The sequence below is a fragment of the Vanessa tameamea genome, chromosome 31, assembly GCF_037043105.1.
Source record: "Vanessa tameamea isolate UH-Manoa-2023 chromosome 31, ilVanTame1 primary haplotype, whole genome shotgun sequence".
In the NCBI taxonomy this organism is placed as follows: Eukaryota; Metazoa; Arthropoda; class Insecta; order Lepidoptera; family Nymphalidae; genus Vanessa; species Vanessa tameamea.
The window spans coordinates 4115661-4132931 of NC_087339.1; the positions used below are offsets into that span (position 1 = coordinate 4115661).

At 37.3% G+C, this 17271-nt stretch overlaps 1 protein-coding gene across 5 annotated transcripts in view; it reads left to right on the forward strand.

The window, feature by feature from the left end:
• LOC113394099 (segmentation protein cap'n'collar-like) overlaps positions 1–17271 on the forward strand; it is a 120458-nt gene that overhangs the window by 90178 nt on the left and 13009 nt on the right. For 4 of the 5 annotated variants that reach the window (XM_064220134.1, XM_064220131.1, XM_064220130.1 and 1 more), the window contains 4 exons: positions 12294–12445; positions 12924–13000; positions 13758–13834; positions 14892–14988. In XM_064220134.1, the coding sequence (XP_064076204.1) occupies positions 12294–12445; positions 12924–13000; positions 13758–13834; positions 14892–14988 (403 nt within the window). The remainder of the gene's footprint in view (positions 1–12293; positions 12446–12923; positions 13001–13757; positions 13835–14891; positions 14989–17271) is intronic. The other variant, XM_064220132.1, reaches the window with a different exon arrangement.

Consider the following 17271-nt stretch of genomic DNA (forward strand, 5'->3'; position numbering starts at 1 on the left):
TTTTCAAGGCCTACAGATACAGACAGCGGGAAGCGAATTTGTTTTATACTATGCAGATAGCTAAACCGTTTTCGTTTTCAAGCGAATCCGTGATTTCACAATAGTATATGTTAACAGGAAAATATGTAATACTTAACTACTGTACAGTACGAATGGAGTACGCAAAAAATCATACGCCGAAACCGGTATTGAAGATGTCCTCCCATGGGGACGAAGGCAAGGCATACTATAGACTCAAGTGTTAACGTCCGTCCTTCTCATTTGGTGTTAGGTCTTTGTGCAAGCTTGCGTAGCTAAAGCCTATAGAAATTCTACCGTGCCGAATGTGTATCCCGGTTTTAACGGTGAGCGTGCTGGTAACTATGTAAGGCAACTTAAGATCTTAGTCATCCAGTTGCTCATACCCTCATTGGATGTTGATAAAGAAATGATATTTCGTACGGTACCACTGCGGGTAGTCAGTCTATCTGTCTGGATGTAATTCTCTCTAAAGATCGGATTGATTTCGGTGATTGTTAGTTGTTGTAGTTGGTTTCGGAAAAATACATGTCGCCTGTGAGTTTTAGATGCTACTAGCTGTGCCCGCGACTTCGTGCGCGTTTGAATTTAACAAAAAGTTATTGTTAAGTTCGCAGATTTTAATATAACTTATTAGTTCTGTATTAAGCAGCTTTTGTGATGTTTAGTCGTTGGTGGGAGGCACCCGACGTGACGGCTGATGGTAAGCTGGACAGTATTTGGACATTGCAGCGTGACTGTATTATTATTTTATATATAATTCTAAAATAAAAGTTACTCCTTATTACATCAGCTATCTGCCAGTGAAAGTCCCGTCAAAATCGGTGCTGGCGTTCCAGAGATCAGCCGGAACGAAGAGACTGACAGACCAAAATTGTAAAAATTATGTTTCGGTATACGTACCGTGTATACATACATACATTAGCAGCCTGTAAATTTCCCACTGCTGGGCTAAGGCCTCCTCTCCCTTTGAGGAGAAGGTTTGGAACAAATTCCACCACGCTGCTCCAATGCGGGTGGGTGGAATACACATGTGGCAGTATTTCGTTGAAATTAGACACATGCAGGTTTCCTCACGGTGTTTTCCTTCACCGCCGAGCACGAGATGAATTATAAACACAAATTAAGCACATGAAAATTCAGCGGTGTCTGCCTGGGTTTGAACCCGAAATCATCGGTTAAGATGCACGCGTTCTAACCACTGGGCCATCTCGGCTCTTGTATATATGTATAAAAATGCATTTATTAAAAAGCAGTTATTTCAATATTACAAACAGACACTCCAATTTTATTATATGTATTTAGAGTATTGATACAGACAAATGTCTTACGTAGACTCGTGCGAAGCCGAACGTGGAGCAAGTGCATTAACTTCCTTTAGCGGGAGGCTGATTTAACAGTTGCAAAGTCAAAAAATCTAGACGCGCTTGCGAATAATCTAGATTTCGTATAATTTTACAGCTAGAGAACTTTCACTACATCGTTAAGTTTTCATTCGCACAAAGAGACTTGTAATAATAACAAAATGGAAAAATTATTACATTTATAAACGTATTAACCAGTCGTAACTGTTCAGATCAATCAAATTTAAAAGCGCTACGTCGACCATTTTGAATCTTGTGTCATTTTTAATAAGCAACAAAATGGCGTCGCGAATACCATATGTTTATAATTACAAACACTTCAAAAGCTAAAGAAAGCCAACGGCGCAATCTCCTTACGATGTACCGTTAGAAAATGTCCGACGATTTCACACTATCGTATTAAGTTTAAGTTTTTTTACGGTCGTACGGTATTAAACGAGCGGAGAGCGAGGCGAGCGGACGCCATTTTGAAACATGGGGTACGCGGGAACTACGTAAAATGACGGGAAATTTTGACAGATAACATATATGTATATATATCCCGACGCGAATCTTGGACGATGTGATTTTTTTTTTTTTTTTTTAATTAATAGCCGACGGTACCTGATTGTGAATTTCGTGCAATATACCACACGTGTGGAGTCTGAATAAGTGCAATATATAGTGTTTAAGTTATTTTATAAGTGTTTTTTTTTTTTTTTTTGTTTTCGAAAATGGATTTGTATGAGTATCAGGTAATTATATGTTATTTATTTGCGCGATATGAGGACATATTACTCTCAACATAATTATATCTTTGGATGCTGTGTGTATTTTATTGTTTTTTTTTTTTTTATTTAAATAGTAATCTTTAATTATGTTGAGTTTAAATCTTAATATGTCAGATGCAGCTCTGCCACATGTGTACCTACTAACCCACATTGACGCGGCGTGGTGGATTATGCTCCAATCGTTTTCATTAACAAGGCTTCTTTCCAGTAATACAATATATACAGAATGTTTCAAATAATCATAACTCCGAAAAATATATATTTTAAAATAGTTTTTTTTTTTTTAAAAAACGTAAGTACACGATAAAGTTACATCATAATTGGTCGATCCGTATCTTCAAACGTTTGACATAATGGAGGAAAATGAAAAATAAGTATACTATGCAACAACTATAATTATTATTATTGTAAATACAGTTTTTTTTAAATGAAAACGTCTGTGCGTTTCAAAGTCGTTTATCGAATTGTGATTGAAGCTTTAGTTAGGTGTTCTGCATATTCCAGATAAAGTAAATAGAACCTTGAAAAAGCTGCGTTCGTTGTTCTTAAATATAAATGATTTATTTAGATACTTCCTTTAGATTATTCCAGCAGTTATCAGGACTCTTAGGGATTGGTTGGAAGTTAGGAATGAAAAAGACTTATGCTCTATTCCAATCATAAGAGGAGAAAAGCCAAATAAACAACATTTGACAGCAATCGATTAATCTATGATATTCACTATGGATTTGCGATCGGCGTTTGAACGTCGACGAAACTGTTATCGGAACTTTGGAAGTAAATTTAAAGTGGATATAAGTAGTTAAGTGTAACAGCGTTGTATTATAAATAGAGATATGTTAATCGTAAACTCTTAGTAGTGTTTATAGCTGAGTTATTAGCGAATCGCATGGAATACGTAAATCTAAGGTTTGTTTGGAATTGGAATAGTTTGTATGTCCTTTTTTGGAGCTCAAGCGCGTTTCGTACGGAATTAAATCGAATTCGTTTTAGTGGTTCGAACAGCCAGACAGACAGAGTTGCTTTCGTATTCGTAATCTTAGTATGAATCGTTTAGACACATCTCTATCCGTGTTAATCCCGGACGGGAGCTGTACTGCCCATCGCTTCACTTGCCGGTAGATTTTGTTATCAACAAAATAAACAATACTAGATTTTATTTAGTGTTTTGTTTTTAATATCAAATGTGTTCGTTTTGCGAGCCAGCGATAGTTTATGAAGTCCTTGCTAATAAAACCACGTCGATCACGCATGGAATCTTAAAGGTCTAAGTAAATATTTGAAGGATCTCTGTGTGTGTAGGTACGTCAAATGTGTTTTTAAACGTGAGATCGAATGTTGATGAGTCAATTTCATACGGCGCGTAATTTTATTATGATTTTAATTAATACGATTTTTTTTTTTTTTAATAAAAGTACGCGATGGAATCTCCCTTTCATCCCAATTTTTTTTTTTTTTTTTGGTTCTGTTAATATTATAAATGCGACAGTAACTGATCTGTTTGTCTGTTGCTCTTTTACGTTTAAACCGCTGTATCGTATTCGATGGAGTTCGGTGACGCAAATTTGATTCCCGAGGAATAACATAGATTAATTTGTTATATAAAAATCAAAATATACTTTATTCAAGTAGGCTTTTACGAGCACATTTGAATCGTCGTTTAACAAACTATATCAAGTGAAGCTCGGGAGTGAATATTCGGGATGTAGATTCTACCGAGAAGAACCGGCAAGAAAGTCAGTAGTTACACTTTTTCAACATTTAAACCTACGGACACGCGGATGTAAGATCATTACATAATATATCAGTACAAACGAAACATACAATACGGACCGGAAGTCATCTAAAGATATACAATTATACAAACAAAACTGAAGTCTTTAAAAGCGAATGATTAAAAAAAATTTGACATTCATACGATAGCCGAAACATGCAATTGTATCTCAAGGTCCTAGGTTAGTTCCCAGTTGAGGTAATTTTATCATTTTCGAACGATAATAGCGCCAATTTGCGAACGGATAAAAAGCTATAATTATTTTTGTGTTTATTTTTTTTTTCTTTGATAGTTTTTTTTTTTTTTGTACAATGATGTCGTTTAACTTGACAGAATTGGACGTATTGTCATCTCTCTCTGGTGAATGAGGTTGAGAGGGATGGAAAGTTGTGCAGTTTTTTTCGCTGATTTGAAAATGGAACAGGTTTTAGTAGGTTTATATGCTTGTCGTGTTAATTGTCTAAATTTAAAGCCTTCTCCGAAACACGTTACTTGTGGTATACATTTTATATGTAATTGCAAGGTTGTACTTGATCTGAGAAGGAATTTACGCACTTTTTAATTCGACATTTTACAACATAGCATTGAATGTAAAACTTCCGCCGGAAGTTCTCGGCGTGAATCTTAAGTAGGTACTCTTTTTTGTCAATTTAAATTTATATTTAATAATCCATAGTGATATTATTAGTGCGGAAGTTATTATGTCTGTTGCTCTTTCACGACAAAACTGCTGAACCGAATTTGATGAAAGTTGCTGCGAAGCAACCTTGAGATCAAAGGAAATACGAAGGCTACTATTCGATGTCTAATTCCTGACGATCAAACCCCCTAAAACGCGAGCAACACAGCCGCCGGTGCGAGATCGCCACTTTAGTGCAAATTTTTCAGGAGAAGCATTTAAAACTTTGACATTCTCCAAGCGTCACCGTGATTCGCGCCAAAACCATAATCACTCTCACGCCATCTCACGGAAGTATCAGCACCAAGTAGAGGGTTGCATCGGGACACAAATTTGAAAAAAAAAAAAAAAAAAACAATTTTTGCAAAAGTCTTCGCACCGGGGATGCGATATGGAAATCAACAAAGTCTAACGTCACGGGTTTTTATCTTCACTCAAAAATCGCTTAATATTTTGACATGAAATTTTTATGTTAAAATAATCAATATTCGGCGAATTTCAGAGAAGATTTTTGGATAAACATTGTCAATTGTCGTACAATACAATTCGACGTATAACAGAACAACAGCAACGCGTGGCCAAGTCTCCAAGTCATGTGTATAATCTTGTGTTGAGTAATATACCTTAAGATGATTATATACTAGAGGAATTGCCCGAAAAAGTAAATAAAACTAAACGAATATAAATATAAATTTACTAACTGTCGAACCGAACGAAATTATTATTTCGACCACTCACTGAACGCATTCGTAAACGTCAAACATGGCCGCCCGTTGAACTGTCATGTCGTTGAATTTCATGGATTTAACATCGAAATCAAATAAAAATATACTTTATTCGAGTAGGCTTTTACAAGCACTTTTGAATCATCATATAACAAACTATTTAAAGTAAAGCTACCACCGGTTCGGAATGTAGATTCTACCGAGAAGAACCGACAAGAAACTCAGTAGTTACACTTTTTCAATATACAAAAATACAGTAACATTAGTTAAATACCCCGGTCTCAGTACCCCGAGAACTCCCTCTAGGTGTTGGAGGCCCGCATAGGCGGGCCGACCGTCAGGGCGTCACGGTAGCATGCGCAAGCGATCCCGTGGCGCCCGCCGAAAGACGGAGAGGGTACCGCTGGTTTTTTAGTGGGTAAACCCGGCGTGCCTGGGTGCACTCGGTGTCTAGGGCTCCGGGGAGTCCCCCCCCCCCCCCACTTTCCATCACGTGGGGGAAACGCGTAACGCGTTGTTCCAACGAGAAAAAAAACAAAAGGGTCTGGGTGTTTGTGATACCGTTGTTGCTTCTGATCTTCCATATCACAAGTGCTTTAGCTACTTGCATTGGGATCAGAGTAATGTATGTGATGTTGTCCAATATTTATTTATTATTTATTTATTTGTTATTATCTTGTCGTGCGTGACAGCTACGGTTGACACTCACCAATGCGCCGGCAACCTTTGGAACTGAGATGTTTATTCTCCAGTAGTTATTCTGGCTCACTCACTTCAAACCGTAAATTAGGTAACATAAGGTTTGACAAAAACAAACGATAGCGTTTCCGGGGCACAGCGTGTAGTTTATAAGGTATCTCGGATTTATTCGGCTTTTATTGGTACTACAATTTTCGTAACAATATTATTAAAATAATTCATGCATAGTCTCGTAACGGTGCCATTTTGACTGATGTGTCAATAAGTTCTAAGTGTCATATAATTTAGTATACTTATTGCGGTATAAGACATTGCAGTTAAGTTGCCGGAAGTATTTTTATTTAAGGGCAAACCTAAGAAGATATATTTTTGTTGTTTTTTTTGGGGGCGTGGGGTCGTCAATTTGTTCTCGGTTATGCGTATAACTCGACAGAGTTTCATCACAATCAGATGAATGATTTAGGAACGCATGTAAAACATGAAAAAAAAATTATCAGACTGAATGTGTAATGTTAAACACACATTTTAATCTGTGTTAAATTTGTTAGATATTGTTAAGTAGCAGGTTGTCCGTGACCCACTGCTGGGCTAATATTTCGTCCCCTTTTTGACACCAGGTTATAGCTTTTACTTCTTATTTCGTTAAGGATCTCGTCTTCGTCGAGCTTTATCTCTGAGTACCTGTTGCGATATATTTGTCGCGCTAATTGGCAGTCTTAGCATCTGGCTAGCTTTCAGGCAAGTCACTTTTGGGTAATTTTTGACCAAATGTCACCTCACTTGCGAAGAATGTTCGAAACAGTTTCCTATCAACGACCTATCTTGGCAATGCAATTTATGCATCGTATCACCTAGAAAACATTGTATTTACTCATTCAGTCAGGAGTATTGTGCGAGGGAATTCTCAGAAGATCTTAAAGTTCTGAGTTCAAAGTTCGAATCAATGATAATTTTGGGTTTTTGTGGTCGGAACGCGTACATCTTAACAAATGATTGCGGGTTTCTAACGCATGCGAGCACCACTGAATTTTCAAGTGCTTAATTTTTGTTCATAATTCATCTCGAGTACCAGAGGTACCACCCACTCATCAAACTACCACCAGCAAAGATGAACAACAACGTATAATTGTTGTGTTCCAATTTGACAAGGGACATAATCTTAGTTATCAAGGTTGGCACATTCGTTAGGTATGGTTAATATTTATCACAGTGCTAAAGTCTGGACGTTGGTGGAGGCTGCCTACAGGCCTACAGGACTTCAATAGTGCATCATCAACGTTGGAAAAGATTTGCGCTCGGGTGTTCAGGATTAAAAGACTTTTAAAACTAGAGAGAGGTGGTCTTGCTCCGCTATTAACGTCCGCCGCGTGTCATTAGCATTGCGTGTCAGGCAAATTACTGCCTCGTATGTGTAATTTTAATACGCCTTGAGTCGGCTGCAAGGTCGGCCCGTACGTTAGTTCATTAAATATACCTTCTTGTTTTTTTTTTTTCATTTATTTATTTATTTATATCACTTTAACTAACCGCCCCGACTTTGAACTTTTAATCACGGTATTCTAGTTCCTGCGTGTAGGCGGGGGGGATACGCTATGTGATGACATAGGGTTAATCTCCCCCTGTAAATTCTAAGCTGGTCTTATAACGAATAAGAGGAATCTATTGCATTTATTGAGAGCCGAGATGGCCCAGTGGTTAGAAGGCGTGCATCTTAACCGATGATTTCGAGTTCAAACCCAGGCAGGCACCGCTGAATTTTCATGTGCTTAATTTGTGTTTATAATTCATATCGAGCTCGGCGGTGAAGGAAAACATCGTGAGGAAACCTGCATGTGTGTAATTTCAACGAAATCCTGTCACATGTGTATTCCACCAACCCGCATTGGAGCAACGTGGTGGAATGTGCTCCAAACCTTCTCCTCAAAGGGAGAGGAGACCTTAGTCCAGCAGTGGGAAATTTACAGGCTGCTAATGTAAAAAAAATTGTATTTATAATATTAGTTGATGATGTAGGTTATTTTTTTTTGCTTATAACGTCAGTTGAAATTAGGAGCAGAACATAGCTTAATTGCTTACGTAGAACTAGTCTGAGCGCAGCCAGAACTGCTCTAGAACACCGGTTTTTTTTTTTGTTTACATTAAGCAATGAATGCGAGGTATTCAGGGATATTTTAACTTTAAGATACGATTATGTGACTTATGATTTGTACATTATTTATATTTACATTTGAGATTAAAAATGTTATCGTTGACTTCCAGGCGGGAGACGTGACATACATATATAATTGTATTTAACTAACATGACTGTATTTTTAGATGTTGAAAAAGTGTAACTACTGAGTTTCTTGTCGGTTCCTCTCGGTACAATCTACATTCCGAACCGGTGGTAGCTCTACTTTAAATTGTTTGTTAAATGACGATTCAAAAGTGCTCGTAAAGGCCTACTTGAATAAAGTATATTTAGATTATTTTTTTTTTATTTAAAAAATGGTTCATCATTTTTAAGTATCTTGCGGTTTACAATGAAATGGAATCAAAACAAAACCTATAATACGTTTCGAAATTTCTAAAAATATCTTTCGACTAAGCGTTAAGTTTCGCGGGAGATCCACTAGTAATAATAATTACTGTGCTTAGTTTTGATGTCAATCAACAGACGTCTTTATAATACGGAACCCGATCATGGAAGAAAACCGCTAATCCACGTGTAGCTGTAAATATTAAACTTCCATTTTCTAGTTTGTAAATAGTCGACTCTTAAAAATGATTAATAAGCAAAATTTAAATAAATGTTGACACATCGAAAACGGTAGCGTTACTTTTGTGGACGCCATGTTTGTTTGGTAACAGTTGAGTTGGCGCCAAAAAATTTACATTCGACGAATGACTTTGACATTTCGAAAATCCCACAGATAACTAATGTCCGGTTGCTATGAACAGAGTATAAAACTAAGTCGCTTCCCGCTCTGTGCGTTTAGATCTTTTAATTTACGCGACGGATTTTAATGCGGCTTCTAGCAATGGATAGAGTGATTCAACAGGAAGGTTTGTATGTATAATCCACGCGTATATTATAATATTAAAAAAAAAACAACATATTCTTCTTTCGGGCTCAAGCTTGGTTGCAAGTTTTATCAAATTCGGTTTGTCGTTTGGTCGTGAAACAGCAACAGACAGACAGTTACTTTTGCGTCTATACATATAATAAAATTGGAGTGTCTGTTTGTAATATTAAAATTTTTACGAAATGCATATTTATCTATGCCCCAAAATATTTTTTTTTTAAATCTGTCTGTCTGTTTGTTCCGGCTAATCTATGGAACGGCTGGATCGATTTTGATGGGACTTTCACTGGCAGTTAGCTGACGTAATATTTTGTTAAATTTAAACCCGCATGAAATAGCGGGAATAGCTAATTTATGATATTAGTATAGCTGAAAAGGTATTACTAAAATTAAGCTCGTTCTGAGAAAAGATGGCGGACCACAGCTAGTATTAATACGAATATGTTTTTGACAGCTTGTCAATTTCATTATGCAAAAATTTACACAGATAACAAAATAACGATATATATCGGCCATTTGTAAACAAAATGGCTCTCGGTCGAACATTTCGAACGCTCTCGTACGCGTGCCACTAAACAAACACGTGCATGTAAACACATGCGCTTGTTGACAAGTGCTGAGCTAACATTGATATGGTTTTCACCGTTCGACGTTTACTTTGAGTGTTTGTACTTGAGTGTTTCATATTTAGAAGATTTTGTTTTTTTTGCGTTCCAATATTTAATAGATCAAATAGCATTTCGTTCGTTGTGGATATTTTGTTGTACTAGCGATGCCTGCGGATTTGCCCGCGTTGAATTTACAGAATTTGACCTGTAGTGCACCAAAATTCACCACCCATTTTACCCCTTCGAGGAGTGGTTTTTAAAGTAACCTGTGCATCAGTTCAGCGTTTAAGCGTGAAGGGATAAAAGACGTATAAAACGATGCGCATCGAGGGACACCCTGTTGGAATGAAGTTGCTATATATATATATGTATGTATGTATGTATTTATTAAACAATAGACACGATGATGATGATAATAGGTTAGAAGGGTGTGTGAGCCAGTGTACAGGCACAAGGGACATAACATCTTAGTTCCCGAGGTTGGTGGCGCATAGGTGAAGTGAGGAATGGTTAATATTTCTCACAGCGCCTTTGTCTGTGGGCGGTGGTGACCACTTACCATCAGGTGGCCCATGTGCTCGTCCGCCAACCAATACCATAAAAAAAAATGAAATTAATCAATAATATTAGAATTATAACAATAATAAATAAATATTGGACAACATCACATACATTACTCTGATCCCAATGTAAGCAGCTAAAGCACTTGTCTTATGGAAGATCAGAAGTAACGACGGCACCACAAACACCCAGACCCGAGACAACGTAGAGAACTAATGAACTTTTTTCTACAGAGACTCGGCCGGTAATCGAACCCGGGACCTCGGAGTGGCGTATGAAAACCGGTGTACACGCTACTCAACCACGGTGGTCGTCAATAACAAAAAATTAGTTTATCTATAAAAATAAAAAGTCCACCATAGTTCCTTATGTTGGTCGCGTAGGTGATAAGACTGATTATTTCTAACAGTAGCAATGTCCGCTCACCATCAGACCCATTCGCCAGTCGGCCATCCGACGTAACCTAAAAAAACACACTTATACGAAATGGTTACAGCTTTCGCCGACGGTTTTTCCTAACGTCCTCGTTTCTTAAAGGCCGGCAACGCACCTGCAAGCCCCCCGGTCTTGCAGACGTCCATGGGCGGTGGTAGACACTTTCCATCTGGTCAGCCTGAGTGTCTACCACGCACAGAGCCTGACATAAATAGAAATGTCATGAGCATTTATTTAGGTCCCGTTCCTCGTAGTCAACATATAGATAAGCTCCGCGAGTACGTGAACATTTCGTACGTACAGAAATGTTAAAAAATATTCGAAAGATGCCACGGCGATCCCAAGTTGAACAAACACAGTCTAGCTCAATTAAAAATGACTCTTAATCGCATAGCAATAAGATTTAAGATCGCGTCAATGTCAACAGAAAAATTGAACGGTGAAATTTGACGTATGGATGTCAGAAGAGGTTTCATTGGGAGATTTATAACGGAACGTTAATTAAGAGCGACTTTTAAATTGATTAAATATTGTTTGTAAGCCGAGATGGCCCAGTGATTAGAACGCGTGCATCTTAAGCGATGATTTCGGGTTCAAACCCAGGCAAGCTCCACTGAATTTTCATGTGCTTAATTTGTGTCTAATTTCAACGAAATTCTGCCATATGTGTCCATCCACCAACCCACATTGGAGCAGCGTGGTGGAATACGCTCCAAACGTTCTCCTCAAAAAGGAGAGGAGGCCTTAGCCCAGCAGTGGGAAATTTACAGCCCGTTAATGTAAAAAATGTATGTTCTAACCACTGAGCCATCTCGGCACTATTTTTATAAAACCCTGCAAATATGTATATCCTGGGCTAATGTCTCCTGTTCCTTTGAAAATTTTTGGCGTTTATTCGACTACTCGGTGCATTGGAATTAGACACGTACCGGTTTCCTCGTGATGTTTTCCATTGCTGAGCACGTAATGAATTTCAAACACAATTATTAAGAACACCCTAAGCCAGTGGAGGGTAAGCTGGGTTTGAAGTAACCATGGAAGTTGAATAGTCGTTAGTGTTGACTGAAAAATAAGAATACCATGTAAAATGCATAAGGTCAGCGTGGTGGGTTTCGCTCTAAAAAATCTCGTGAACAGCAGAGGTTTAACGCAAGTTATGATGCTATATGTAAGGATGTATGTATGTATTTATTTATAGCCTGTTCCAATGGAAGTAGGAAAAAAGATAAACAAACTTTATATTTACGTATTTCATGCGATTCGCTAATAACTCAGCTATAAACACTACTAAGAGTTTACGATTAACATATCTCTATTTATAATACAACGCTGTTACACTTAACTACTTATTTCCACTTAAATTTTACTTCCGAAATTCCGATAACAGTTTCGTCGACGTTCAAACGCCAATCGCAAATCCACAGCGAATATCATAGATTAATCGAGCTCTCGACCAATGATGCGCGTCGATTCAAGGTCAAATGTTCATTCGGCTTTTCCCCCCTTATGGTTGGAATATAGTATATATATGTATGTATATGTATGTATATATCTCGGCTAATGTCGTATTAAGTATACACATAACGTTGTTTCAGTCGCTCATGCGTTCTATGTCTGTTGAGCAGCGGTGGCAGGACCTCGCTTCGTTGCTGACCATCCCCCCACCGCCTGACCAGTACCAGCACTACCACCAGCACGCGCATCCGCATCCTCATCCTCATTCTCATCCGCATCCGCACAACATCAGGTAAGAAATGTGTTATAATTAACCTTTTTAAATGGTCACCACCGGCCATAGACAAGAGGCCAATGTGACCTTGGAACTAAGATGTAACGGCCCTTGTGCCTGTAGTTGCACTGGCTGTCTGTACTGTATTTAGTATATGTGTTTCGGTTAAAGTTCGAACTACGGTAAATCTTAAGATTTCCCAGTAAAACCTAAGATTTACCGACATGAATTGGTAAATGTAAGTATTTATTATAAAGGGACGACTTTCTCTGACTTTTTCCGTTCCGACCTAACCTAACATGTAAATACTAAGCTTTATCAAGTGAATGATGGTAAAAGTTCGAATCCCAAAGTTTTATGGACACTTACCATTCATAATAATCGGTAAATCTAAGATTCTACTGGATAATCTTAAGATTTACCGTAGTTCGAGCTTGTACAGTAACATGCTTATAGTAATATACATTAATTTCATAAACTGATGTAACATTTTCAGTCATGGTGCAGCGGCGGGTTACACGCCGAACTACCACGTACCACCGCCTGTCCCGGAGAAACATCACGACGGATATGGTAAGTTTTTCACGTTTTATAACAAAGTCGCTTCCCGCTGTCTGTCTGTGTCTATGTATTCTTAGATCTTTAATTTTACGCAACGGATTTTGATGCGTTTTTTTTTAATAGATAGATTGATTCAAGAGGAAGGTTTAGATGTTTAATAAATGCACAATATAGTAGAGAAACACTGGTAATTTTAGAGGTTTCTGAAGTGAAGATGTAAATAAACACATTTTTTGCGCTTACGTTGCAAACGCTGGCTGAACCCTACGAGATAGATCGAAATTTTTATTTTTATTTTACCTGATGGTAAGTGGTCCTCACTGCCTATAGACAATGGTGCTATGAGAAATATTAATGTTTCCTTACATCGCCAATGCGCCACCAACCCTGGCAACTAAGATGTTATGTTCCTTGTGCCTGCAGTTGCACTGGCTCACTCACCCTTGAACACAACAATATTGAGAACTGTTGTTCGGCGATATGATATCTATATTGTGTTTGTAATTCATCTCGTAAAAATTTGAGGAGACCTGCGTGTGTCTAATTTCCAACTCACATTGGAGCGTAATGATGAGCTCCTAAGCTTCTCCTCCAAAGGATGAAAAGGCCCAAAAAGTCAAGCATTTAGAGGATGTTTCTTTACTTACTACTTCAAAGGATATTTTCTCGTATCTTTTTCCAATTGGTACTATGAACTATACTAAGTTTCGATGGAGCAATTTGTTTACAAAGTGGAACAGTTGTTATGAATTTCTTGTTTTTATCTTAGGCGCACCGCCGCCGCTGGATGGCGCTTACAAGGTCGAATCGGCTCACCACCAACAGCACGACCCTCTGTACTATCAGGTAAAACATTACGTAATAATCGACTCAACGATAACTCCTTCACTTTTGTACTAAAATGACAATGCTCATGGACTTCTCAACTGGAAAGCATATCTTTTTGTACACACACACACACACGCACATACAACTACAGACGCACTCTTTATGATCACACTATTATAGGTAATCTGACGCAACAGTCGTACGGACTTTTTCCACTGAAGAGAATACTTCGTTCAGTTGCGAGTTTCCAGACTGTCTTTGGAACGAAAAAACTGGTCCGTTTCTAGTCATATTGTATTCTATGATTGAGTCTAATCTTCATGGGAGTGTTGGATTATATATTTCGGATTACGAGAGATCGATAGATAATGGCAAAGGTCTCGGTTTGAGTTGACAATGGCGCTGTAAGAAATTAAATTTCCAACACGAATGCGCCAACAACGTTAGAGATAAGGTGTTATGTATCTTGTGCCTGTAGTTAGCTGAGTCAGTTTTCAACACGACAATGCTGAGCATTGCTGTTTGGTGGTGGAACACATGATGAGTGGGTGGTACACAGAGGGTCTTGCACAAATTCCTACCACCACGTACATAATTTTGTTAATTAAATTTATTTTTGTTGTTTCTTTTTATGGCATTGGTTGGCGGACGAGCATATGGGCCACCTGATGGTAAGTGGTCACCGCCGCCCATAGACAATAGCGTTGAAAGAAATATTAACCATTCCTTACATCACCAATGCGCCACCAACCTTGGGAACTAATATGTTACGTCCCCTGTGCCTGTAGTTACACTGGCTCACACTTCAAACCGGAACACAACAATACTGAGTACTGTTATTTGGCGGTAGAATATCTGATGAGTGGGTGGTACCCACCCAGACGGACTTGCACAAAGCCCTCCCACCAAGTTTAATTGCGTCTGTTGTTTTATACAAAATAGCGTCCAACCGAGTGTAAGGCGACACAACTCGTTTTATTTTAAATCTGGAAATTTCCACGTAAGTGAATATCATTTGTTATAATAACGATAGTTATGGACCGTTGGAGTTCTATGTATATTTTTTATTTCACAGAATTCAACGTCGGAAATGCCTCCGAATCAAGACGGGTTTCTCCAGTCCATTCTGAACGATGAAGACCTGCAGCTTATGGACATGGCGATGAATGAAGGTATGTTTAATAAACCATTAAAACATCATTAAAATTTGGAGTAGATTATATCGAGACGAACCGCCAAGAAACTCAGTAGTTACTCTTTACCACCATTTCAAGTACTGAGAATTTTAGTAAACAACAATATTTTTTTTATATGTCCTGCCTAGACGTAAATAAAATTTTCTAGCTAACATTTTGATTTGTCACTTCAAAATGTTAGGGTAAACCGCTTCGTTACGTAACGCGTTACGGCGCCAGTCTGTCTGGTTTCCCTTTCTCTTATGCACACGGCAGTAGGCAGGCAATAATGATACTAATAATCTACACACACAAAATTCGATAATGTACGTATTCAAGAATTGTAACTAAGAATAAAATTAATTTTATAAATATATCAATTGAAGATTTCATTAATAAATAAAATTTCCTTATATTATCGTGTTAATATACATAAAATTTAAGTATTAGTCGTAAGTTTCAACATAGATTTACTTAAGTTTAAGTTATCAGTTCTGTCGGGCGTCCTAAGACGCCGTTTTATTTTTTATTAGGCTTTCTATGCAAAGGTCAAAACAAATATTTGAATTTAAATGATTACATCATTTGTATTTTTATCTTTATCGTTCAAGATAATTCCGAACGACTGAATGAAATTATCGCCTATGTGTTTCTTATCATGAACATACCGTTCGATTGACCCACGCTATGCCACGAAAAATCAGTCACGAAAATAAATCCTACTAAAATGGACGCCTCGGTTCGTTTACAAGAAATTATCAAAATGATTAATCAGACGTTCGGATCTTTATTGTTTCTGTGCAAATAATTTGATTGCGTTTGTTTACTTTAAACGTTCGTTATGAGATCTCGCGATAATTTGCGTCATTAATCGTTTTCGCGCGCAACGGAACTGTCATTCGAAGAATAAAAGAAAAAAAAAAAGGTTTTTTATAGTGTCGTGAGTCTTTTATAGTGCCCAGTTCGGTCTAAGTTCAATAATAAAATTTATACAGAGTTTCGTTATATCGTCGATACTGAAGAATTATATGAATTTGTTTATTTAAAAATTGCGTTTTATCAAGATGGGAATATTCTCGTACGTTTACAGATTGTTCGTTAAGAAGAATAACATCGTTAAGTGATTACGTTATAACAAAGTGCGCACTATAAAGAATTATATTTGTTTTATTCATATATATATTTTAATAACTACGTAGTAGTCTAAATTGTGACATTTTAAAGTTGAAAAAAAGTTATATATTCTGTTTTCGATTAAAAACTTTCGGTGTCAAAACTTTTTTTTTTTAAAGTTTTGTGTTGAAGTATAACAAAGGCCTACATATGACATACTTTCTGAAACGCACCACGAAGAGTAGAAAGGTGCACAACAGCGACAGTTGTTTATGTTTATGTACTTTTTGCTGTGCTTTGCGACGTCCGAAGATATCCTGCGACTCGTTGACGAAGGTCTCCGTTTTCGTGCTGAAAAGATACAACTTTTGCCTATGGTCGTTTAAATATCGAGAAAACTTCGGACGTATATGAGATACGAGCCTTTGTGTCTATTTTAGTACTAAGTCAAAGCCAACAAAGATGGTTTGTTTAATATGGAATTAAATGAAGGATAACATTGTTTGATCTGCTTTTACGACTGTTTGCGAAAACGTCAGAGAAATTTCCGAACGAAACTGTCAAAGGTCGTCGCAGATTCGAAATAGCGCAGATAATAAATAAAAATATATCTGACCTGTCAAATATTTTTTTTTTTTATGAAAAATATTGCGACGCACAGATAAAAGAAAGTTCTAAGATAAATATTAAATATACTGAAATAAAAAATATTTAAAGATTCGAAGGATATAAACGGATTTAAAAATGGAAATATCGATCATCCATTATCCGTACAGGAGCTTTTTCACGTTTCCAACGTATTTCAGTCCAGTATTTCGTCACGATGCGGATTTTATTAATACATACTACAAATTCTATGATGGTAAGTTATAGGGGAACATTGTTTGTTTTTAATTTTCATATGGTATTTGAACAGGGGAGTTCCCCAAAATGTACCCGAAAAATGAATTTAATTATAGCAACACGAACTCAGCGGAAATAGTATTAACAACAAAGATTTAGTCTATTTCAATGGCAGTAGGAGTTTATAGACAAATCTTAGATTTAATTCCGTGAGTTCTACTAATATCTTTGCTATAGTATCCACTACAAACAGTTCTGTGCCAGTTCTGTGTCAGTTGGTGGTTAGAACGCGTGCATCTTAACCGATGATTTCGGGTTCAAACC